This window comes from Lutra lutra, chromosome 1, assembly GCF_902655055.1.
Source record: "Lutra lutra chromosome 1, mLutLut1.2, whole genome shotgun sequence".
Lineage (NCBI taxonomy): Eukaryota > Metazoa > Chordata > Mammalia > Carnivora > Mustelidae > Lutra > Lutra lutra.
The window spans coordinates 46,495,555-46,523,431 of NC_062278.1; the positions used below are offsets into that span (position 1 = coordinate 46,495,555).

General features: G+C 35.4%; 1 protein-coding gene across 1 annotated transcript in view; it reads left to right on the forward strand.

Annotated features, from left to right (window-relative positions):
* Positions 1-27,877, forward strand: part of EPHA6 (EPH receptor A6) — an 872,902-nt gene that overhangs the window by 741,699 nt on the left and 103,326 nt on the right. The window contains 2 exon segments of the mRNA XM_047722523.1: positions 644-705; positions 24,376-24,585. Of these exon segments, the coding sequence (XP_047578479.1) occupies positions 644-705; positions 24,376-24,585 (272 nt within the window).

Genomic DNA, 27,877 nt, shown 5'->3' on the forward strand with positions numbered 1-27,877 from the left:
ATTTTAGCTTCTTACTAGACTACAAAATCAGAGTTACTTATTTTTCATGTCCTGCCATCATTGTTATGTTGATCTAATCTATGTCCAACGGAGGCATGATCAAGAACTATTGCAGAGCCCACCCACTTTGCAGCCAGCATCCATCAATCTGATGACAGTTTTCCACTTAGAAGCCCTTATAAGCAGACTGTGACTGATGGTTTATAATATCCTAAAGAGAATTTATAAACTTTTCCCCTCTGCTTTGCCTTCGGAATATTACAGAAATGCCCGGTCTAATGTTTCAAGAAGTTGTACTGAGGCTACCCTGTGTAAAGCCTCACTTTTGCTTGTTTATGGTCTTTCAAGGAAAAGCTTAGGACAAAGAGAACATAACCTACACGAGTGATGGCAGAGCTTTAGAAAAGGAAATGTTTAATTCCTTGTAATCCGTGTTCCTTTTATGAACTCAACGGGAATAATGCTACAAAAAATGGAGAAAAGCCCAAGTATAATATTAAGACTTTTGTGGAAGCATGTTGGGAAATGAATTTCCTATTAATAAAACACAAATAATTTAGCTGCCACAGCTGGAGATCTCTAACTGCAGCACATCTTTCTGTAATTGCTCTAATCCTTGTGTGTTCTCTGGCTCTTTTTGCAGGCAGACCAGTAATGATTGTGGTGGAATATATGGAGAATGGATCCCTAGACTCCTTTTTGCGGGTGAGGTGTTCTTTTCTGATGGCATTTAAATAAGCTATTCTGAGTTCTAGATTTAAATCATTTATCATAAATTAATTTTTACATAATGTTATTCATGGATTTTTCCATGAAGAATAGCAGCATTTTCTCTAGGGTGCATTTCTCTGAAACTGTGATACGTTAGCGTGTTACTAACGGGAGGAGTATATACACATAATAATATAATTGATTTTGCCTATAAATTCACATGCCATATTTATATATATATATATATTTCAAATGATGTTATAAAGAGATTAAATGAAACTCAGTTGCCGCCCATAAGCATTCATTTTGCTTTTATCACATTTAACTATTCAGTGTGATGTTTTATGCACGATCTATAAGGCTGAACCCCTTAAATTGATGTGTATTTACCAATAATGACTCAAGTTTGTATTAGACAACTGGTTTTATCCCTCTTAAATTCATTTGCCTGACTTTCAGAAAACAAAGAAAATACAGCAAAACTCTAGCAGAGATCTGTTTCAGAAAAAAAATTTTAAAGCACTCTTTAAAAAGTGACTTATCCTAGTGCTCACTTCAGCAGCACTTATACTAAACTGACTTATCCTTGAGAGTATGGTGTGTACAAAAATCATTTGTCTTGGGGCACCTGGGTGGCTCAGTTGGTTAAGCAACTGCCTTTGGCTCAGATCATGATCCTGGAGTCCCAGGATCGAGTCCCACATCAGGCCCTCTGCTCATCGGGAACCCGGCTTCTCCCTTTGCCCCTCGCCCCTTTCATGCTCTCTCTCTCTCTCAAATAAATAAAATATTTAAAAAAAAAAATCATTTGTCTTATATAATAGTAGAGAATAACAGAGCTGAGAAGGCACCATGAAGTTATATTTCAAGTGTATTTATAATGTCTTTACTATTTAAAAAGCCATCATATGCAACAAAAGTGTTCATTGATAATTAAAAAACAGAAATATAAAAAATAATTGCTACAGTAAATATGTTTCATCCCCAGCAGAGGTCACACATTTGAATGTCACTGTATTCTTAAATATTTATCTATCTACAGAGACATGGCCATTTTTCTTACTTATAACATCACTGGACTTTTGTTATTTGGAATGTATTACACTATTTTTAAAATTCTTTTATTATGTTCAGTTAGCTAGTATATAGTACATCAGTGTTACACTGTTTTTTTTTATCCTTTTTATATGATAAAAATGGTCTCAAGCATTCTTTCTTCACTTTATTTTTTGCACTATATTACTTGATCAGGTTCTGCATCTCACCTTTCTTTTTTGATCTCATTTTCATTTATTTTTCTTGAGTTCATGCCCTCTTCTTCCAACCTCTCTCAATATTAGCAGTGATGATATATTTACCCTGCACCTGGACTTGATGCCCAGATTCAATGCCAAAAGCTGAATTCAGTAAAATTGGCCAGTTATTACAGAGCAATACTCCTTGCACAATGCAGACTCTCAACCAAGTGTGCTTGGTTATTTCATTTAAGGCAAAATGAAATCTATAAGTGTTTGGGGACATGAACTATTTGTTTCTGGTGGTTTTTTTTTTTTTTTTTTCCTGTAGCCATTCTCGGAATGTTATTTTACGCTTGTATCCATTTCTCCTGTAAATGTGCTAAATTATTTTAGAATAATTTATCAGGACCACCTATGGTACTTGGAAATGCATATATAGTTAGGCTCTTCCATTATTTTTATTCCAAAGCTCATTTTTATCAGGCATACTCCAAAATGACTTATTCTCTAATGATGTTTAGGATATGTTTTGGGGTTTTTTTGTACCAACTCTATCCTAGAGCTGAATATAATGGCAAATAATGTAGCGCATACTCGGTCTATATTGCTGCTGAAAATGGGATCAAATGACTGCTACAGCAAATTAGGAGAGAATTGTTTGCTTCTGATTTACTTTTTATCCTGCTGAATCCTGAATTAATTAAAATATGTTATAAAGAAATGATAATATGTTATCAATAAAATATGTATTTGTAAACATCCTACAACATGTTTATAATTGGTATATTTCATGATTTAAAATTTAAAAACTAATATTTTTCAGCTGTCACACACTGTATCAGTAAGACATCACACAGTCTGGGAAAGATTAGATGTTCTGTTGATGGTCGCTACCATTATTCCTGCTATGAGACTCTTAATATATGTTAGCTCATCTTGGCTCTGTCACTCACCAGCTGTGCGACCTTGTGACTTGGGCAAGTTACTAACTTGTCTGTGCCTCTGTTTACTTATCTATAAAATGGGTATATTAACAACATCTACCGCATACAAGTGTCGTGAGGATTCATTGAGTCCATGTATTATTATAAAGCTTATAGAATAATACTTGACATATTGTAAGTGGTGGAGTGAAGATTCAAACTCAGGTCCCTGACTCAAAAAGCCATGTTCTCATACACTTCTTTTTTTTTTTTTTCAGATAAACCTGCTTATTACTTCTTTTTATAAGTTCACTGCCATCTCTCCATGTGAACTTGTATCCCGTCTGCGTGTAGTATTTCTATTAAAATAAAAATCATATGCATGAGAAAAAAATTCACAGGGCCAAATACTCCCTTCTTACTCTTCTTTTTTAATATTCTTACCTTTCTTTGTAATCATATCTCTTTTATCCCCGAAGCTCAAAGTGCTATATAAACTTTATGTCAATAGCAGATACTCAACTCCCCATGGCAAGAAGAAATAAAATTTATAAAGATATATATCCCACAAATTCTCAAAAACGAAGTCATTTTTCAAACTACTGCTTTAGAATTTGATAATCGCAGCTTCTATGAGCACAGAGGAAGTGGCTAAGTGCATTGCGTTGAAGGGAAGCTATCCATGGCTCATTAATAGCATTCTGTGCTTACTAGAAGCAGAAAAGATTTCCCCTTGGTCTCCCACATACTTGAAAACCACTTCAGTTTACTGTTTTATATGAAAGAGTGGTAGCAAAACTAAGTACAAAAGTACAATCTAGTGCCAGTGGTGGTGGCTGGCTGGCTGTGATATTGCACTGGATTCATAAATCTTCTACTGTTTAGGATCCTATGGACATTCCTCCAGATATATGTTGGCAAGAGGTGGTATGGTTAAGTGCCTGTGTTTGTGTGTGTGCGCACTTGCACGTGTGAGCACATGAAGAAGGGATGCGGGTGGGTATGTAACTATATGTGTGCTTTTCATTTTAAAATAAAATGCATCCTGACTTGGCAGGCAGAGCATCAGCCCTGCTGCCCAGAATGTATGACTTCATTGATGTGCAAATATTCCTAACTTTTCCAAAGAAATATGGTAGTGAGAATTAAGTGTAATCTTGACCATCATCCCTGTATGGTCTCTCTCAATGGATTTCATAAACACTTTTTGTAGCTTTTGCTTGCCCTTAGATCTTTGGACTTCCATTTTTATAACAGTATTAACAGGCAATTCAAATAAAAGCAGTTTTAAAATACTTAAAAATTTTGAGATACCATATGCCAACCACAAAAATATATTCCTTTATTTTATAACATTTGTTGACTGTGACTTGTTTATCAATTCACACAATTTAGGTATGCAAAAATTTAATACCACTGGTTTTTATATAAGATGTTATATTGTGTGTTCACACTACAACCTCTTGCTGCCATCTCAAATCCTTTGATATGAGAGAAAAGACAGAAACATTATTTTCAAAGCACAATCACCTGAGCAAGCAAGGAATGTCATCCATATACAAAAAAAAAAAGTCAAGGTGGGGGGAATTGATAAAAACAAGATCCAACAAGATCAGATTGAGTAAGGAAACCATATTTTAAAACATAATCAGGAAAGGATGCCTAGGAGTAAGAAGAATGTTTCAAAGGTGGTGCTACCAACTGATTTGAAGATACAGAGTAAGCATAGGATGGGCTGGTTGTTTGGAAATGCCAAGTTTCATTTGAGTTATATTCCACTTGAGATGCCTGTGCAACATGCAGTGAACATGTCCAGACAGCAAAGAAATACAAATCTGAAGCTGAGGTGAAAAATATGACTAAAGTTAAAGATCTGGTAGCCGGTAGCATAAAAGTGGTTCTTAAAGCCAAACCATGATATTTTCTGAGAACTTTTAGAGAAAGGCAAGGAGTTGAACAAGGTTGGAACTCTGTGGCGTGCCAACTTAGGGAGGCAGAGTGGAGTTTGGTGACTCCAAAGGTGACTAAGAATAAGTTGTCAATGAGGAAGAAGGAGGGAAATAAGGACATGGAACCCTGCACACCAGGCAGGAGCAAATAAGCAATTATATCAAATACAGCAGAGAAGTTCAGAAAAACAAAGACTGAAAAACATCAATGGGATCTCAACAAAAGCATGCTTAATGGGTTGATCCCAGCCAGAAGTCAGAATGCATAGGGCAAAATGAGAATGAAAGATGAACAGGAATTGATAATGGAGATTTTTTTTTTTTTTTTTTGTAGAAAGTGGGTGAGATAGCAAGGTAAGAGAAAAATCAGATGCTAGGAAAAATCAGATGCTAGAAGACAAAAAGAAACATGAAGGGTATTTTTTTTAATAGAAAGAAATTGACAATTTATACACTGGGGTATAGGGAATTAAAGAAAATACACTAGTAAGGCAAACTATCTCAAGATATAGGAATATACAAAATCAAGGACCCTGGTGGAGGATTGACTTTGAATAGTAGGGGCCTCCACATCTTCCAGGACCCATGGGACCATGTCTTATAGATCTACAGAGATATATGAAAGGCATTAAATTGAAGGAAATGATACCTGATGTTGCTTTTCTATGTGAAGTAGGAGGAGACTTTACTTGAGAGTTTGAGAACAAACTTTCATTTAATGTGAATGTTTAGAATAATTGCTGAAGTTAAAAAGAAAAATACCTAACCACTGCTCAGACCAAAGGAAATAAAATGGATCGGGCATCAAGAGCAGGTTGGGCACCGGGAACAGTTTTTCTCTGGGCCCCAGCAAGGACAACCAGTTAAAAATGTTTACCAATGTTTTTAATGATAATGCAACCCTCAGTGGCTGGTAGTGGATCTTCTAGACTACTGGTCCGTAATTGTCATTAGATAACTGTATTTTTCCTCCAATTCTGCCAGACCACATCTTTCATGCTGGAGAAAGTAAAATAATTAACTAATACTGACATCCAGCTGATGCTGTATACATGAATGTGTTTTGGTAGTGGCATGAATGTTTCCATGACTTTCTGTAGGAACACTCAACCCCGCAGATATAAGAATGGAGATAACAGAGGCTACTGTGTGTAGAGCAGGTACAACAGAAGACACACAGGTATTAAAGGAGAATTGGGGTGGTGGAAAATGAATCTTATAGGTAAGCAACTGGTGAATCTAGGCTAGACAGAGAAGGAAATAAAGAGACTGATTGGCTAGAAATGAATAGAAACATCATTAGCTGGGAGCTGTGGCTATGTAAAAGAGGAAGAATAGTTGTATGATGAGGGTGGGAGAGCTGAAGGAAAAGAAGAGTGTGCCAGAAGTAGGATATGAGCAGTGGTTTGTTAGAGACAGATTATTTCAGCTTGTGAGAGATGATTACTAAATGGCCAGGAATTTAGGGAGCTGGTTGTTAAGCTGTTAGTAGCTTGAGATTGGCCATAATGGAAATATTTACACTATGGCAATTGGCAAACACCACAGATCAGCGCTTGTTTGTTTTTCTCCAGAGGGCCAGTTTACCAACACAGCATATTGATACTTAAGATTTCTGAAATAAGGCAGTTTTAGGGGTGATGGTTTCCAGGTGTGGACCTAGGAATCGGTGGCTAAAGCAAAAATGAGGGTGAATATCTTTAATTAACTAATATAGTTAGCATTTATGTGTGCTTTCTATGAGTCAGGAATTATCCCAACCCCAAGTATTCATCAATTCACCAAGTTCTTACAGCAACATTATGAGGTGGGTGTTACTATTATCCCCATTTTACCAAAGAGGAAACTGAGGCAAAGCATAAAAAGTAACTTGCCCAATGTGAAATAGTTGATATATATATATATATTTTTGCACAAATATGTGTTCACAGACTATAGTAGACCAGGCACTATTCTGGAGGCTAGAATATAGAAGTAAACAAAACAGAAATAAAAAATCTATTGGAAAGAGAAATAAAGAATTCAGCAAAATATATGGTATATCAGACAGGGAGAAAAAGTAGAATTGAAGGTGGAAGTGAGATTAGGTTTCAGTATTAAATTGAATAAACAGGTAAAGTCTTACTGAAAAGTGTCATATGAGTAAAGATGGAAGAAGGTGAGGGAACAAGCCAAGTGGATACCTGGAAGGAAATACTTCACAGAGTAAGAATAGCAGGGGCCAACACCCTAAGTTTGGAGCATTTTATATCCAAAGAACTACAAATTAAGCCTTTATGCTTTATGATCAAATGCCTGTTTTGCCTAGAACAGTGGTAATTCATGCTTACTGCCTCTTCATAATTGTTAATATTGACCCTTTTACCCTGAAGTTGGGTTAATAAAATATGTCGTCACCCTGTGGTTATGGCTAGAATAGAGTATGTAAGGAGAAGGTGGTAGAAGATGAAGTCAGAGAGTTGATGGAGGCAGAAAGGGGCTCAAATGTTGGAGCAAAATGATTCTCAATCTTGGCTGCACATTATAATCATTTAATTTAGAAAGCTTGTAACAATCCCAAGTTCTAGTCTGCATCCCAAGTGAATTAAATCATTATCTCTTGGTGGAACACATGCATTCGTATTTGTTCAAAGTTCCCCCAGTTGAGTTTAATGGCAACCAAGTTGTAAAAACACTGAATTGGGGCATTTTAGGTCAATATAATGTGTTTGAGTTTTCTCTGGGTAAGACGTGAAATTATTGTAGGGTTGGGGTAGAGATACAACATAATCTGACTGTGTTTTTTAAAAATTGCTGTGGCTATATTCTGAGTGAAGTACAGATGGATGGAGAGAAATTTGGAAGCTTTTGTAATAAAAATCCAAGTAAGGAGATGACAGTGGCTTAGATGAGGATTGTTATAGTTGAGCTGATGGAAAATACTAGATTCTGTGGTGTATTTAGAAATTACTAGTATTGATAGAGTTTATAGACTTTGCTGTTAGATTGGCTAAATTGTACAGGCAAAGGGAAGATTCAAGGACAACTGTCATCCATAAAATAAGGTCAAAGATAGGCAGTAACTACTTCCCAAAGTTGTTGTGAGTTTTATATAATATTAAATTAAATGGTTAATAGACCTAAACTCCTAGAATGTGTGTCTAGGCACATAGAAGAGTCTCCATTATATAATGTAGTATTATAATATATATCAGAAGATGTCACTAAAAGTTTTAAAATTGTTTTAAAATTGTTTTGTCTTTTTCTAGTAGCTAAAAATAGTTATAATTGTCACATTTAAAAAAATCTAGATATATGTCAAGAATATGAGTATTTAAATAATACATATCAGTGCATATCAGCCTTTCGAAGGCAATGTGAGTCATTTGAAGAGTTTCCTTGAACAAATGTAAAACAAATATTAATTTAAAAAATTAAAGGGATCTTTTAAATATTTATGTAGTCAAATTATAAATCTAGTAAAGATGGCATTTTACCTTATGCTGGTTATATATTAATAATGAGAGCTGTATTTTATTAGCACACTTTCCTTGTAAATTGTGTTGTGTGGAATTATATTTGTGTTAGGATATGAAAGCAAAATTAATCTACATTGCATTCATTTAATATTCAACAGTGAAAAAAATGAAGTCACATTAACCTACCAATACCGTTTTTTAAACCATAAAAATTATAGTTGAATTAATCCCCTTAATAACTTTTTTCAAAAAAATATATAAAACTTCATGTAGATGAATGTTATTATTTATCATGCCTGTGCCAACTTAATGCCAAATACTATTCTAAAAATAATGTGACAGTAAACATCCAAATATGTGAAAGCAGGGTATACTTGGAACAATGCATGTCGCTGGCTGAACTTCTTATTTTTAAATTAGAAGTTAGAGTATCAACTTCCAAAAGCCTGAATTTATCTCTTTTAACATTATAATATTGTAAATGCGTTATGGCATTTGGAGTACCTGGTACCATGCAATTGTACTATAACTTTCCTTACTAATTCTTCTTTTGCATACAGGGGTTTTTTTGCATACAGGTTTTTATTCTGATTTTAAATTGGTATGTAATTCATAATTATAGTGGTGTGTAGAGATATTCCATACATTTTACTTAACAACTCTATGGTCAATCCTATATCCCCATTTGGACCATACGGGAGATTTTGGATTTACAGAACTAAATATTAGACTCGAATCTTGCAGTTCCCAACCATGCCTGCAAATCAGAATCACCATTCTAAAGAAATTTTATAAAATATAGATGCAGACTCAAGCAGCTATATTTTGCAAAAACTTCCTTGGGTAATTCTGATGCTCTGTACTGATGCTTCATCAAGACTTTGGCACTCTATAACAGCCTTCCCCAGATGTCAAACAAAAAAAGTTTAAATTTTCTTGGCTTTACTTAAGTGAAGCACACAATAGCTGGTGTAGGTTACATTCTCATAAACCTAAGCAAAAAAAAAAAAAAAAAAGAAAGGAAAGAAAGATCAAATTCATTTGTAAGCTTTGTAAACTAAAGTTATATGGTATTCAGACTCACTTTAAGCTCTTAAACTGTAAATCTGAAATACAACAACCATGTTTCACAAATCCATATCTACTTTTCTTCCTAGATTTTTTAGGTACATTAGAAATGACATTTTTAGTTTCCTCATGATTGAAATTTCTGATTCTGTTATTGGGGGCCTCTCCTTCTATAACTAAAAATATAACTCTACCTGGCTTAAGTGCAAATCTACAATGACCACAAAAGAAAAGTCTTGAAGGATTTAGTAAAAATCCTACAGGAAATTATAATAAGATTTCAACAGGGGAGGCCATAAGAGCCGAGAATTCAGTAAAAAGGAGATATTGACTCTTCTTTGTTCCATGGTTATTTTAAAACAAAAATGACTTGGTCTTTTCAAATCTATAAATAACCTTAGCCATTTCTTTTTCAAATTCAGGAGCAGTTTTTAAAAGTCACAGCATGGTCAACTTTCTGATTTAGAAACATAAAAACTGAGTGTTAACTTTAAACAAGTTATAGAAGTAACCCTCTAAGGTCTGTTTTCTGCCAAGTCACTTACAAATCAATTGTTGAAAACTCAAATGCATTTTCCAGTAAATATTTCTTTTAAAGATATTGCTTAAGTCCCTAAGCAGATTCATAAATGTCTCTTTAACTCAGACCACAGCTAAAGGTTATAACTTCCAATAAGGAAGGGGGCCAGGAGTTTCCTTCAAAAACAAAAAAGGGTGTTTTCCTCCCTTCTACATGACTTGCCTTGGGCAAAATTTTTTTAAAGGCCATTTCTCCTGGGACATCCATCCCTTTTCTCCTGTCCTCTTCCTAGATTCAGCTTTTACTGTTTTAAATCACATGTGGTGGCACACACTGCCCACCTCCTCTTATCCACAGGCTAGGTCTTCTTCCATCTCATAGAATCAACTATGACTTGGACTGTCCCCCCTCCCACCACACCCTAATCTAAGCTCTCATTCTCTCATCACCAGAGATCTTAGCTGGATATAAGGTGAAACTATCATCTATGTTTCACTATCATCTGTGATTCACAAGTATTTTAATTCTTCCAGATGATTTTTCCTCTTTTACGTGGATTTATAAGTCCAAATATAATTTTCTTTTAAAATTTTATTCTGGAATTAACACAATATCTATTCTCTTAGCAAATTGTCAAGTGCACAAAACAGTATTACTGACTGCAGGTACAGTGTTGCAGCAGACCTAGAGAGCTTATTCATCTTGCTCAACTAAAACTTTATGCCTGTTGATTAGTAGCTCCCCACATCCCCCTGCCCCAGCCCCTGGAAACACTGCAGGAGGGGGACTAGAGGTTTACAAAGTCCACTGTTTATATACCTCAATCTTTTGTAAACCACTTAGTGAGGTACATTTTTTGCATCGCCATTTTATAGCTCAAGTCAGCATTTTAGAAGTAATCATTTTACAAGGCTTCAGCTAACCCTTCTCTTAGTGTCATTCCGTTTTGAAAGGCTGGTGCCATTCCTTATAACTCATGGTTAGTGAACCAAAAATGTCTTTTGACGTGCATATGAATCAATGTTTCATTACTTCATTTTAGAGCATAAATTGTCATTATCCAATAGTGTTTATTATGCCAGATTTGTGAGAAATCTTTGAAGTTGATTTGGTTACTTTGAAGTTCAAACCAACTTTGAAGTTGATTTGAAGTTACTTGGTTACTGAAGGTAACCAAGACACTGCATAGTGAATTGTATTCTCTGTAAATGTTTGCTAAATCATGATGTGCAATTTTTATTAATTCTACTCTATAATAGCAGCTTATCATCTACCAGTTGTAATATTGTTTATCACTCATATGTATTTCAGGACACTAAATCACTGCAATTATTTACTGTATACAAAGGAGTATAGCACACTTTCAACAACAAAATTTTAGGACAGTGATTTATATTGTGGTCCACAGACCTTTGATAGTTCATAAGGCTATTCTGTTGATAGGATCAACATCACCATTCTCCAGTGAACACCTACAAAGAAATATAGTAGAAATCTGCATACCAAATTTATCCCCCTTTTCCTCACTCTTCAGTGACAGTGTTAAGAGTCTGATGGTCATAATCAGAGTCAAACCAGGATCTTAACCTCAGAAGTAAAGACAGTTGCAAGTGTAGTCAATATTCTCATTTCCTCATGATTTTTTCAGAGAATCTCTTATAGTATTCTAACTTTCCATGAAAAGTCCTCCAAGAAAATATCCTACTGACTAAAAGCCCAAAGTACTTTACTCCACTAAGATAAAAATAAATTCAGTTCAGTTCAGGTATTCAATCCCATGAATACCTCTTGAATATCTGTCAACTGCCAGGCATGATGCTAGGTCCTGAGACTTCAAAGATGACCAGTATGTTCAAGCCAGTGGGAGAGACAGACACATACACATATAGCTTTAGTCAATGTTGGTGTAGACAGGATGCTTTGATAGCAATAAAGAAACTTGGTCCAACTTTATTCCTCCAATTTCCTGACCAGTCCCAATCTCCTTCCAATCTGTTGAAGGTACTGCTGGCTGTGCCATGAAATAGATCTCAAATGTGATTCAAGCCACCAGTTTATTTCTCCTGTGCTACTCTAAGAGCTTCCAAATTAATCTCCCTACTACCATTTTCATGTGGAAGTCATAGTATATCACTCCCCAATTAAAATTCTTCTCTAACTTGTCATTACTTTTAGAATAGATTTCAGACTATTCACCAGAGCTTATGACAATAACCTACCTGATTTTGCCTGTGCCTACCTGTCCTCTTCCTCTTCCTCAACAAGTTCCAGCCTCACTGGCTTTTATTCCTCAAGGGTGCCAAACATTCTTGACTTAAGCCACTTGTACCTACCAGGAATGACTCACAGCCTCCATCATATTTTCTTCTTTCATAGCACTCGTTTACTTATTTTATAGTTTTTCATTATTTAAAAGTAATCTAATTTATTTCTTACCTATTTATTTTATGTCCCTGTGCCTCCAGCTAAATGTTGGTTCACTTTTCTCATTTGCTTCCCACTTTGACTCCAGCAATCAGAGCAACAACTGACCCATAGTAGATGCTCAGTGAGTATTATTTGAAAGAATAAACTTAGAGATTCAGCCAGGACCTCCTAGAAGACATAATACTTCTCGTAAAAAATTCAGGTGACCGAGACCAGAAGGGCATTCCAGGAAGAGGGAACTATATAAGCACAGCACATCAGACATGAAATAATATGTTGTAGGAGTGAATTAAACACACACACAACAAAATGAAGCAGAATAAGTTGAGACTAGGGATAGAAACAAGGGTCATGTCCTTGTATTGAGTACTACACTTTATTCTTCACTGAAAGTCATCGAAAGGTTTTTTTTTGTTGTTGTTTTTTTTTTGTTTGTTTGTTTTTTTTGACAGAGAGATCACAAGCAGGCAGAGAGGCAGGCAGAGAGAGAGGAGGAAGCAGGCTCCCCGAGAGAGCAGAGAGCCCGATGCGGGGCTCGATCCCAGGACTCCGAGATCATGACCTGAGCCGAAGGCAGCGGCTTAACCCACTGAGCCACCCAGGCGCCCCTCATCGAAAGGTTTTAAGGAAAGGGATGATATGCTGATACTTGTGTCTTCATAGAATTTGAATATATTTATTTTAAAAAAATACTAATAGTGTGATGAATTCAGGACAGCATAGCACTCAAATCCTACATTTGTCCTCAACAAAGACTAAGTACTTGAGCTCAGCCTAAGATGACTGGACTCTGAGAGGCTTAAAGTGTTCATGCAGCACCACCTATGAGGCTTGAAAAACATCATCCAGAGTTTGCATTACTTGCACTGTGAAGACAGTGTGACATGCCAATGACTGCTCAGACCTGGTGGGTGTCTTGTTCCAGTGTCCGAAAGTCTGGTGACCCTCTGCAGTTTTCGGAAATAGCAGGCATTAGTATGTATAGCTTTCAGAAACCATCTTCCAGTGGGGCCCATCCTCTCTGGCACAAAGAGGTTAAGCCCCATGTTTCTCAGCAATCAGGTTGAGAGTAAGGAAAAAGAAGGAGGAAGACAAACTGAATTCTAGCTACTAAGCTTTGAGATGCAGTGTGTAAATATGCCACATTCGCTCTCTTTCATTTAAACCTGACTCCCTGGGGAAAAAAAAAACATGTGTCATAAAAAAATTCATAGTTTCTTTTTGATTAATCTCTAGTAGAAGCCCAAAGATATTAAATCTCAGTGCTCTCACATTTTTCTCCTCCCCTCATAAACAATTCAATTCAGTTTGAATTAATATTTATCGAGTGCTGACACAAGGCATGGCAGTATAGTGGCTGCTGTGATAGAACTGCTACATAAAAGAGAGAAAACCGGTGTCCTATCTTAAGAAAACAGCCTATATATATATATATATATATATACACACACACACACACACACACAAGACAATAGAAACAATATAGCAACAAAAACCAGTGCCCTACAAGATGGTATCAAAGGTTGTTTGACTCAGGTACCATTTATTAACCATCACCATATTCAAGATAAACAGCATGTCTCAAACCACACTTGAGGAGGCTGTGTTGACAAGTACTAGAAAAAGGAATATAGATTTTGTGTGAAGGAGAGAGTCGCATCATTTGTAGAGAAAGAGATTTGTGCCATACCTCAAGTGGAAATAAATGGGACTATTCCACTCAGTGACAGAGATAAATAGATTCTCATTTGTTGGTTTATCTGGAGTGTTCTTATTTGTTTGTTTTTGGTTTATTGGGCTCGGGGCTCTTTTATATACCTTGCTTTATTAAGCCAAATTATGCTGCCCAGACTAGGCCAGACTGGGTCATTATGACAAAGTTTAGGTCAGCTCTTTTCTAGACAACTCCAATTAAAAAGAATACAGGCTCTGGAATTAGACTGCCTGGATTCAAATCCTGATTGCTACTCAGTAGGTTATTAAATATATTTGTCCTTCAGTTTGACCATCTATAAGATGGAGATAATAACTATACTTAATATCACAGAGTTGTTACAAACATTGAATAAGACGATAATAAAAAGCTTATAACTGTAACTGGTTTGTAGTGTTTAAGGAATGTTAGCATTTTCCCCTCCTATGATAATGTGCAACAATGGCAGTATGTTTTCCTAAAAGAATATAAAACTATGGTTGGCACCTCTCTTTCATTGAGTGCACATTTTATAAACAATTGAGAGAGAGAGAGAGAGAGAGGTTATCACAGGTTGAGCACCCAGGGAAGCAGATTCCAAAAGGAGATACACATGAAGAAACTCCACTGGGGAGAAGCATCAGGGTCATCTCCCTTATTACTATTGGTTCTAGAGTTTGGGCCCCTGATAATCCTTAGCCGGAGTCCATCTCTGGGAAATGGCCTTGGCTAGAGAAAGCCACTATACCCAAGATCATGGCACCTTTACAGGAGCAGCTTGTAGCCAATGATTGCTTGATGTGGCAGGAATAAGGACCCAGCTCCTTTTCCTCAATTTGAACTGACTTTGAAGAGTTATCCCAGACCCAGAACATTCCATGGGGTGTATGAAGGACTTTGTTGTGAATGCACTGCATGTTAAGTTCTCCTGCTTCCCAATCCTTCTTTTTTCTACACCCCGCCCCCAACGAGATGTTGGCCTAAGAGTGTGTAATCAGGGATCAGCATTTAGCAAAATTAATAAATTTTCATCAAATACTTGCTTTGTCAAATACAATCTCATTCTTACACAAAATTGTCCCCTTTTCGTTTGTTTGTTTAGTTCATGTGGCGGAGAATATGAGGATAGATGATACTAGTACAGTTTGGTTCGGTGCTACTACCTTGATCCTTAATTTGTGTTAAGGCTCCTGTAATTTTACCCACCAGAGTTTTGTACCATTGGTACAAATATCAACATAGTGGGAAAAAGGTAGATGTATGTCTTAGTGCTAGCATAAAAATAGTTTTGACCTCATGGACCCCTGAAATGTCTTGGCCATGGGAATTAGAAATACATATTCTACATTATGTAGTTCCATGACAGAACATGGAGAAAGTGGTTTATCTTCTTTTCAAATACCAAACTCTCATTTTTAATGAAGACACTTACTGTTCTTGGAACTGTGATTGCTATGACACTGAATGAAAGCAATTTAAGTCTCTCTAAACACTGGCAATAAGAAGAGCTGAAATAATTTTGAAATAACTTGCATGGAATACAAGAGAAAGGAACACTCCCAAACTCATTTTACAAGACCAGTATTACTCTGATAACAAAGCCAAAGATGCTGTAAGAAAACTACATGAAATATCACTTCACACCTGTAAGAATGTAAAATCAACAACACAAGAAACAACAGGTGTTGGCAAGAACATAGAGAAAGGGGAACTCTCTTGCACTGTTGGTTGGAATGCAAACTGGTGCAGCCACTCTGGAAAATAGTGTGGCAGTTCCTCAAAAAGTTAAAATAGAACTATCCTACAATCCAGCAATCATGCCACTAAGTAAATTTACCCAAAAAATACAATAAACTGAGGGTTTTGGAAGGGAGTGGGTGGGGGTTGGGTGAGCTTGGTGGTGGGTATTAAGGAGGGCACATATTACATGGAGCACTGGTGAGGTGCATAAACAATGAATTTTGGAACACACACACACAAAACTTTAATTTAATTTAATTTAATTTAAAAAGTACTAATTCAAAAGGATACATGCACCCCAATGTTTATAGCTGCATTATCTACAATAGCCAAATTATGGAAGTAACCCATTGTGTCCACTGACTGATGCATGGATAAAGAACATGTGCTATGCGACAAGAATGCCCACTCTCATCACTCTTGTTCAACATAGTATTAGAAGTCCTAGCAACAGCAATCGGACAACAAAGAGTAATAAAAGGTACCCAAATTGGCAATGAAGAAGTCAAACTCTCGCTTTTCACAGATGACATGATACTTTATATGGAAAACCCAAAAGACTCCATCCCCAAACTACTGGAACTCATATAGCAATTCAGTAATGTGGCAGGATACAAAGTCAATGTAAAGAAATCAGTTGCTTTCTTATACACTAACAATGAAAATACAGAAAGGGAAATTAGGGAATCGATTCCATTTACTATAGCACCAAGAACCATAAGATACCTGGAAATAAACCTAACCAAAGAGGTAAAGGATCTGTACTCAAGGAACTATAGAACACTCATGAAAGAAATTGAAGAAGACACAAAAAGATGGAAGACCATTCCATGCTCATGGATCAGAAGAATAAAGATTGTTAAAAAGGCTATACTCCCTGGAGCAATCTATACTTTTAAGGCCATTCCGATCAAAATTCCACCGGTATTTTTCAAAGAGCTGGAGCAAACAATCCTAAAATTTGTATGGAATCAGAAGAGACCCCAAATTGCTAAGGAAATGTTGAAAAAGAAAAACAAAACTGGTGGCATCACGTTGCCTGATTTCAAGCTTTACTACAAAGCTGTGATCACCAAGACAGCATGGTACTGGCATAAAAACAGGCACATAGACCAGTGGAATAGAGTAGAGAGCCCAGATATGGACCCTCATCTCTATAGTCAAATAATCTTTGACAAAGCAGGAAAAAATACACAGTGGAAAAAGACAGTCTCTTCAATGAATGGTGCTGGGAAAATTTGACAGCTATATGTAGAAGAATGAAACTCGACCATTGCCTCACACCATACACAAATATAAACTTGAAATGGATAAAAGACCTCAACGTGAGGCAGGAATCCATCAGAATCATAGAGGAGAACATGGGGAGTAACCTCTTCGACATCGGCCACAGCAACTTCTTTCAAGATTTGTCTCCAAAGGCAAAGAAAACAAAAGCGAAAATGAATTTTTGGAATTTCACCAAGATCTAAAGCTTCTGCACAGCAAAGGAAAACAGTCAACAAAACAAAGAGGCAACCCACGGAATGGGAGAAGATATTTGCAAATGACAGTACAGACAAAGGCTGATATCCAGGATCTATAAAGAACTTCTCAAACTCAACACACCCAAAACAGATAATCATGTCAAAAAATGGGCAGAAGACATGAACAGACACTTCTCCAATGAAGACATACAAATAGCTATCAGACACATGAAAAAATGTTCATCATCACTAGCCATCAGGGAGATTAAAATCAAAACCACATTGAGGGGCGCCTGGGTGGCTCAGTGGGTTAAAGCCTCTGCCTTTGCCTCAGGTCATGATCCCAGGGTCCTGGGATCGAGCCCCGCATCGGGCTCTCTGCTCAGCGGGGAGCCTGCTTCCTCCTCTCTCTCTCTGCCTGCCTCTCTGCCTACTTGTGATCTCTGTCTGTCAAATAAATAAATAAAATCTTTAAAAAAAAAAAAAACACATTGAGATACCACCTTACACCAGTTAGAATGGCCAAAATTAGCAAGACAGTAAACAACGTGTGTTGGAGAGGATGTGGAGAAAGGGGAACCCTATTACGTTGTTGGTGGGAATGCAAGTTGGTGCAGCCACTTTGAAAAACAGTGTGGAGATTCCTTAAGAAATTAAAAACAGAGCTTCCCTATGACCCTGCAATTGCACTACTGAGTATTTATCCCAAAGGTACAGATGTAGTGAAAAGAAGGGCCATCTGTACCCCAATGTTCATAGCAGCAATCACCAAACTGTGGAAAGAACCAAGATACCCTTCAACGGACGAATGGATAAGGAAGATGTGGTCCATATACACTATGGAGTATTATGCCTCCATCAGAAAGGATGAATACCCAACTTTTGTAGCAACATGGACGGGACTGGAAGAGATTATGCTGAGTGAAGTAAGTCAAGCAGAGAGAGTCAATTATCATATGGTTTTGCTTATTTGTGGAGCATAAGGAATAACACGGAGGACATGGGGAGATGGAGAGGAGAAGGGAGTTGAGGGAAATTGGAAGGGGAGATGAACCGTGAGAGACTATGGACTCTGAAAAACAGTCTGAGGGTTTTGAAGGGGCAGAGAGTAGGAAGTTGGGTGAGCCTGGTGGTGGATATTATGGAGGGCACATATTGCATGGAGCACTGGGTGTGGTGCATAAACAATGAATTCTGGTACACTAAAAAGAAATTTAAAAAATTTTAAAATTTTAAAAAAAGAACATGTGCTATGTATACATAATGGAATATCATTTGGCCATAAAAAAAGAATGAAACCTTGCCATTGACAATAACATGGACAACAAAAATTAATAAAATACAGGAAATGGCATTTTTTAGTACTTGATATAAAACTCTTCTTGCTATTAATGAATAGTAGAAAGAGAGTAGTGAGATCTGCTCTGGGTATTAGCATAATATTTTTTTCTGAAAAGCTATTGGGCAACCAACATCAAGAGTTTTAATAATGGTTATGTCTTTAACCATAAGAGACTCTTAATCTCACAAAACAAACTGAGGGTTGCTGGGGGGAGGGGAGGGTCGGGAGAAGATGGTGGGGTTATGGACATTGGGGAGGGTATATGCTATGGTGAGTGCTATGAAGTGTGTAAATCTGGTGATTCACAGAACTATACCCCTGGGGCTAATAATACATTATAAATTTATAAAAAAATAAAATTAAATTAATTTAAAACAAATAATGGTTATAAATTCTTCTGCAGTTTATCCTTATGAAAGGATGGATACATGTGGATATTTACTGAAATTTTATTAATAAAAATTAAAAATAAAACATAAGAATTTGGAAAAAAACATAAGAATTTGGTATATTTATATATTAGAAATTATATTATCTTTATAATATTTTATAGTCTTTAATAATATGTCATTTTCATAATATACTATTAATAATATGAGATTAATCTTAACAGGAAAAATTAGACTATCAAATGATGGGTCTTAAATATGAATGAATTTATCTCTTCTTTATAGTTTTCTATTATATTCCAAAATTTTCACAAGGGATTCATATTACTTCCATAATCAGAAAAATGTGTTTGGTTATTGTTTGTTTTTCGTATTTGCTTTTATTTTGTTTTGCTTTGGTTTGGTTTGGTGTAAGAGCTCAGTTAGAAGCAAGAGCCATTGATGTGTTCAATAGTCAAGCCCCATTTTAGGAGACTCAATGCCTAAGCTCAAGTTAATAATTAGAATAAAATGTACAGATGATGAATGCTCTTCCCCCTGTAAAGCTGGATCTGAGGTAATAATTTAACAAATACTTAGTGACCACTCAGAAGTCGTCCTACCTGCATTCTAAGCCCAACTCTCTCATTTTATTACCTTGGATGAATTATATAACTTTTTTGGGACTCAGTCTCCTCTCTGTTAAACTAGAAAAGAGGAGAGTGCCTAGATTATGGCTCCTTGGCTTTTTTAAGTCCCGAGACCTATTTGAGAATTTGGTAAAAATTATGAATCTACTGCATATAAACATGTGTGAGCATCAAAAAAAAATAATAATAATTACATTTATTTAAAAAATTCAAGATTTACATAATAGAAACTACAAAATGTAGTTTGAAGTGATGCTGTACCAGTTTCTGAACCAGTATCAGGCTTAAGAAATTGGCAGCTATGGACTCTGAAAAACAATCTGAGGGTTTTGAAGGGGCTGGGGGTGGGAGGTTGGGGGAGCCAGGTGGTGGGTATTATGGAGGACACGTATTGCATGGAGCACTGGGTGTGGTGCATAAACAATGAATTCTGTTACACTGAAAAGAAATTTTTAAAAAAGAGGAAAGAAAAAAAGAAATTGGCAGCTTTAGCTTCCTATGTCTTGGAATATTTATTCTTGAACCATGCTGTGAGGAAGCACAAACTATCCCACAGAGAAGTCCACTTGAAAAGGAGCCAAGGGCTCCCAGCTACAGTCTCATTTGAGTTCCTGTTCAATGGCCAGCCCAAACTCGACAAACTTATGAATGAGCCATCTTGAAAACTGGATCCAGGCCCAGCTTAGCTGCCCCAGTTGATGACTCCTGAATAGACATGAACTGTCAGAAGCAACCCCTGGACAAGTTGCACATTTGTGACCCAAATAGTTGATTGTTATTGTTTTAAGATGCTAAGTTTGGGGGATAATTTGTTATGCAGTAAGAGATAACTGGAATACTTCATAAATGTTGGGTTAATTATATTGCACTAAATAAAAGACTTACCTTAACCCCAAAAGCTTTCAAGTAAACCATTTGTATTGGCTTTAAGGCACATTTGTGTTTTGACAAATTTTGGACTTCCCCGAACATGGATATAGATCATCTGAAAATGGTTCCTCTTTTGCCAAGCAAAAGTTTCATCTTCTGGCAAAAAATTAAATCCTTTCTGATAACTCAATAGCATATATTGAGTGTGAAAAAAAGGGATCAAGAAACAAGTTTAACAAGCACTTTCTATACATTTTCTTTCATTAACAATATTAACTGTATAAACATTTCAAGAACATATATTGTGGAAAGTGATTTTTGCTATATTTAATCAATTTTTGCTGAGAAAGTGAAAATGCTATTTCAAAACACAAATGACTCTCTCACAGCACTTTATCTTCTCACAAGGAATAAAGCACAATTCTTGCTAAATGGCAGCATTGTTTCCTCGGTCTCTCTTTTCCCTTTGTGCTTTCTAGAATTCTAAGTTGACTTCCCCATACCATAGAAATATATAGTCTCAAAATAGAGAAGTTACTGGATTATTCAGACTTGTGAAATATCTGGGATAAAATTCCATCTTTTCCCTCCTTTAAAAAAAAAAAGACTCTAAATTTCATTAGTATCACTACACTCAAATAGTCACTCAGATGAGTGAATATTCAGCCTACTAGTGGTCATGAGTAAAAAACAAACTGATCAGAATTACCAGGGATAGCTTTAAGCCAGTCTAACAAGAGCCAGTCAGAATACTGACTGAAAACCTGTTTTCACTAGAGTTTGGTTATTTCCTTTTTGTCCTCCTGATCTGATAATAGTATTGAAAATCTACTATGCTGCTTACTTCTGCTGGTAACAGAAGTGGGAGGGTAGCTAATCATACTCTTGCTTTATTTGTTGTAGCAAATTATTTTTCAATAATAATGCTTTGTGTATTATGTGTTTAATTAAATACTTTTAAATGCTAATTTAAAAAAAGAAAACTACATGTTAATATTGCTGATGAACATAGATGCAAAAATGTTCAACAACATGTTAGCCAACAGAATTCAACAGTGCACTAAAAGGATCAGACAGTGTGATCAATTGGGATGCAAGAATGACTCAACAAAATGAAAGATAAAAATCATATAATCATCTCAATAGATGCAGAAAAAGCATTGGGCAAAATTCAATATCCATTTTTGATAAAAACTCTCAACAAAGTGCATATAAAGGGGAACATACCTCACCATTATAAAGACCATATAGGAAAAACCTATAACAGACATCATATATAATGGAAAAAGTAAAACCTTTTCTTCTAATATCAAAAACAAGACCAAGATGTCCATTCTTGCCACTCTTATTCAATGTAGCATCAGAAATCCCAGCTAGAGCATTTGGTCAAGAAAAAGAAATAAAAGGCATCTAAATAAGAAAAGAAGTAAAACTGTCTCTATTTGCACATAACCTATTGTATATAGAAAACTCTAAAGATTCCACCAAAAACCAGTTAGAAATAAATTCGGTAAAGTTTCAGGATACAAAATTAATATACAAAAAAATCAGTTGCATTTCTATACACTAACAACATACTGTCGGAGAAATGAAGGAAACAATCCCATTTACAATTTTATTGAAGAAGAATAAAACACTTAGGAATAAATTTACCCAAAGAGGTGAAAGATCTGTACACTGAAAACTACAAAACACTGATAAAAGAAATTGAAAACAATACAAATAATGGAAAATTATTCTCTACTCATGGATTAGAAGAAGTAATATCATTAAAATGTCCATGCTACCCAAAACAATCTACAGATTCAGTCCAATCTCTATCAAAATTCCAATAGCACTTTTCACAAAATTAGAACAAATAATCCTAAAATTTGTATGGAACCATAAAAGACCCCAATAGCCAAAGTAATCATGAAAAAATTAACAAAGCTGGGAGCATAACATTTCCTAATTTCAAACTCTATTACGAAGCGGTAGTACTCAAAACAGTACACTATCGGCATAAAAACAGACAGGCTCAGGTTGTGACCTCAGGGTCCTGGGATCAAGGCCTGCATTGAGCTCTCTGCTAGGCGGGGAGCCTGTTTCGCCCTCTCTCTCTCTCTCTCTGCCTACTTGTGATCTCTCTCTCTGGCAAATAAATAAATAATCTTTAAAAAAATTACATGAGCTACATGTAATTGTAATACAAAGTTTTATTAAATAATAACTATTATTAAAATAAGTCAGGGGATGTGCTGTGTGTTTTGTATGTGATACTCACTGCATCTATGAGTTAGATTATTCTATTCTCATTGTACAGATAAGAAAATTGAGGCATTCCTTAGTTTTCCCATGGTCCATTAACATTTCCTACCACGCAGAAATTCTGCATTGATGAGAACTGTGATACCAGGTAACTCCATTTCTAATAGGTAAAAGCGCCTCCTCTTTAAATTTAGTGTAATCCTTTTGAGGCCAAAAGAATTTATGCTTTGAATTCTACTCAAAGGCTTTGAGAGTCCTATTAGAGGAGAGGCAGACTTCATCTCATAGTGCACTGTCTAGGAAGATGGATTGGAAACATAAAGAGCTAATAACACCAAAGATTTTCTTTGCTAGGTTATCTTTTATACATTAATTATACAGAAGAGCCTGCTTAAATGGATACTCTTGCTATAGAATGTTTCTTTTAAAAGAGGGTTCTTTTACTTACTCTGCACTTGGGTTGAGAGGTATTATCAGAGAGCTATCAGGGAGATAAGTTGATATAAAGACAAAGTTTATTTCATTTGTAGTATAAGCTTATTCATTTAACTGACCAGTGAATCATCTTTGTATAGAATGTTGTGTCACTGTGATATAGTCAGATCACCCGTGTATTTAACCCATGCTATAGTTTTAAATCATATATCCATGAAAACTGCTATAACTTTGCAAATTTGAAGATAACTCTTATTTATTCATCTACCACACTGTATAAGGTAATATAGCCCCATAGTCTTTTGTTAGATATTCATTTTAATAGCATTCATAAATAAATGTTACCTAGTGTATAAAACCAACCTGAGAATCTTTCATGCTTCTCTATAACTCCTTTGAGGACAGCTGTCCCCAAATAACTATGTAGAACAATATTCTTCATTTTTCAAACTAAAAATATTTTTATTTAATTTTTCTCTAATTTTGGGGTATTGTGTGTCTGGTCTTATTGGTGTACACATCTTACATGGATGACAACTGAATTTTTTCCTTTCAAAAATGTTATTTTTAAATCAAGACGGGAAGAATAAGCAATCAAGGGATTGACTGCTGCATACCAGTACTATGCCTAGCTTGTTATTCATATGACTTCATTTACTCTTCCCAACAGGGAGCTAAAATAATCCTGTTTTCAGTCAGTTGCCAGCAACTTCCTTTTTATTCGCTCTCTATATAATAAAAAGAATGGGAAAATCTAGTTATTTTCTATTTGCATATATTTTTTTCTCTCTTTCCTATAGCTTCCCTAAACTTATTTCCTATTTATGCAAACAAGTCCTCTTTTTCCTAAGTAATCATTTTTCTCATTTCAAATTATTATGAAGCTTTTATCCAATGTTAGGTTCTGCTGTCCTGCCCACCTGTACATAGGTCACAATTATGGAAAGTGAGTTCTGTTCTTTTGGTAGTCATTGCTGCTACGTAATTTGACTTAGGTCCCTCTTATTACTTAAAGTTTTTGAAATCAGTTAATTTGGTTGGTTCTCTTCTATCCTTTGTTTTCCTTCATCACTTCCAGCTAGATTTTCCTTTCCTTTAAATGTCGAACAAATTCTTGTATTTCATGGTCAGCAGATTTGATGCTTGTATTCATTGGATCCAGCAAAATAAATTCAAAGGTTTTCCTTAATGTTACACAGACATGCTTGCCTGCAACTCACACATGCTACATTAAAATAAATCAATGTAAACTATTGTGATTCTCTTTCAGAAACATGATGGCCATTTCACAGTCATCCAGTTGGTTGGTATGCTCCGAGGCATTGCATCAGGAATGAAGTATCTTTCTGATATGGGTTACGTTCATCGTGATCTAGCAGCTAGGAATATATTGGTCAACAGCAATTTAGTATGCAAAGTTTCTGATTTTGGTCTTTCCCGGGTGCTGGAAGATGATCCAGAAGCTGCATATACAACAACTGTAAGTTTACATGTCCTTTTCCAATATAGGTGGCTTACCTGTATTGTTTTTAATATTATAAGAATAATTGTGTTTTTGGTTTCCTAATTTTCTGCTCGCAACTGTCATTTTCCAAATTTAACATCATCACTTTTTTTAAAAAGATTTTATTTATTTGACAGAGAAAGACACAGAGAGAGAGGGAACACAAGCAGGGAGAGTGGGAGAGGGAGAGGCATCCAGCTGAGCAGTGAGCCTAATGTGGGCCTCAATCCCAGGGTCCTGGGATCATGACCTGAGCCGAAGGCAGACGCTTAACGACTGAGCCACCCAGGCACCCAAACATCATTTAACTGAGAAGTATTTGCTTTATCTGAGCGCCTGGCCAAAAAAACAAAACAACAACAAAAAAGCTTTCTTATGTTTGACTGTTTTCTTTCTTCCATCGTACTGGGACTTTAATATCATGCTTGAGGTCCAAGTTTCGATTACCCTCACAACAAATCTGTCTTTGCCTGAGGTATTCTTGGTGCTTAAAAATTATCTCCTTTCAATGGAGTTCTGTATAGGGCAATGGTGAATCAGTTAAGTCCGTGCTAGTGAACAACCAATGGTTATGAAATGACTTTTTTTTTCCTCACAGCAAATGTTATGGAATGACCTGACTATACTTACAAATGAACAAGATAAGTTTCTCTGGAAATATATAAATAAACCCTAAACTTTTTTCTGAATGATACTTGGGGAGAATATGAGCAGGAATAAAAGGCTAAAACTTTAGAAGCAAACTATCATCCATAGAATATATGATCTAACCTTAACTCATGAATAGTTTAAGCATTTCTGAATGCCCCCAAACCAGTTCATTCCACTGAGCTTTTTGGTTATTGTTTCAAGGATTTCAATCTCTGAGTCTTTCTTCAGCTATCTGAAAACCAGTAATTTGTAAAACTATACACTATTCTGTTACTGTTCAAACAAAACCTTCACCATTGACTCATTTGACAGTCACCTTCAATGAAAAGTCAGTCAGTAAAAATATTCAAGATGTTTTTATCCTCTCCTCTTTCTCTAACCTTACACATTATTATAGAAGAGGCAAATCCATTATTTAGTTCCCTTTTATTTCATTTTCTGTTAGATTGTTTTGAAACTTCACTGTATTCAATTATTCCAGAAGAGATGCAAATTTAATACTATGAGTGAAACATATTGTGTCCTGGCTATATTTGCACTATAGAAATGCTCTATATTACTTTATTGTTGATATTTCCACTAATTTCTCCAACAAAGAAATATAGTGCTAAGGAAAATAAATTAATCTCTGAGAGCCTGACATATAAGGTAGCAGTATCTATTGATCTTATAATTTGACCAAACACCTTCATAAAAGTAAAAGTCAATCATGTCTGAAAATAAATTGTTCATCTCAGGAAAAGCAGTATTTCCAGCTCCATTTTCTAATTGGAAAATTTCATAATTTTTTTCATTTTTTTTGAGGCCTTCTTTTCGTTTTGTTTTTTATAAATGTGTAACTTAAAGCAACTTTTCAAGTTACAGAACAATGTAGATAAGATTTTTCTATTATGCATATTATTTCCAACATTGGAGAATAGTGTTTAAAATTATTATAAAAATTTTGTGCAATATAATATTTATAAAAATTCCAACAAATATGATCTACTTAAAGAACAAAATAATATAAAATAAAGCATAAAATAGGAAATAACTAGGATATTCTTTGTATGCCTATATGATGTATTTGAGATTCCTATTAAATAATATTTTAAATGCATTTTAAAATGGGAAGCTCATTAAATTTAAAGTACTAGTAAAACTGTCAGGGTAATCCAAATTTTGAAGAATATATAGGTTTTATTGTATCAGATTTGAAATCCAGATTCCAGGCATGTTCTTCTTTCTTATATGATTATAGAAACTGAGAGGCCTAGAACAGTGAATTTTAATATAAATCTGACTACAGTATTAAATATCAAGTCAGGTAACCAGAATATTAATGTCCCAAAAGTGCCTCTTGAAAGCTATAGATTGTCTCTATTAAGAAATAAGTTTCTGAATTTAAGAGGTATCAGTTGAATGGTAGCTATGTAAGTATTTTTTAATTGTTTTTATTTTTTATTCCAGTGTAATTAATGTAGTGTTGTATTAGTTTCAGGCACATGATGTAGTGATTCAACAATTCTATACAGTACTCAGTGATCATCACAATAAGTGTACTCTTAATCCCCTTCACCTGTTTCACCCATCCCCCCTAACCCACCTTCCTCTGGTAACCACCAATTTCCCTCTATATTTAAAAGTCCTTTTTTTTGTTTGATACATTTTCTTTTTTTGTTTCATTTCTTAAATTCCACATGTAAGTGAAATCACATGGTACTTGTCTTTCTTAGACTGACCTATTTTCCTTCTAGATCCATCATGTTATTGCAAATGGCAAGATTTCATTATTTTTTATGGCTGAGTAATATTCCATTGTATGTTTATACCACACCTTCTTTATTCCTTGATTTACCCTTGGACATTTGGGCTGCTTCTTGGTTATTTTAATTAAGCCTACAATAAACACAAGGGTACATGTATCTTTTCAAATAAGTGTTTTCACATTCTTTGGGTAAATACCTAGTAGGGGAATTACTGGATCATGTGTTATTTCTTTTTAAGTGGTTATACCACTTTGCATTCCCACCAACAGTGCACAAGGGTTCCTTTCTCTCTACATACTCTCCAACACTTGTTGTTACTTGTGTTTCTGATTTTAACCATTCTGACAAGTGTGAGATAATATCTTATTGTGGCTTTCATTTACATTTACCCAATGATGAGAAATGTTGAACAACTTTGCATGTGTCTGCTGGCCATTTGTTTGTCTTCTTTGGAAAAATGTTCATATCCTCTGCTAATTTATGTTTTTTTGGTGTTGAGTCATATTAAGTACTTCATGGTTTGGAAATAAACCCCTTATCAGATATGTCATTTGCAAATATCTTCTCCCATTCAGTAGGTTGTCTTTTTGGTTTGTTGATTATTTCCTTTACTGTGCAAAAGCTTTTTATTTTGATATTATTTCTGATTTTATTCTGATATTTTAATTTTGCTTTTGTTTCCCTTGCCTTGGAAGCCATATCTAGAAAAATGTTGCTATGATCAAAAGAATTATTACTTGTGTTCTCATCTCGGATTTTTATGGTTTCAGGTCTCACATTTAAGTGTTTCATCCATTTTGAGTTATTTTGTGTGAGGTATAAGAAGGTGGTCCAGTTTCACACTTTACCAGTCCAGTTTTCCCAATACC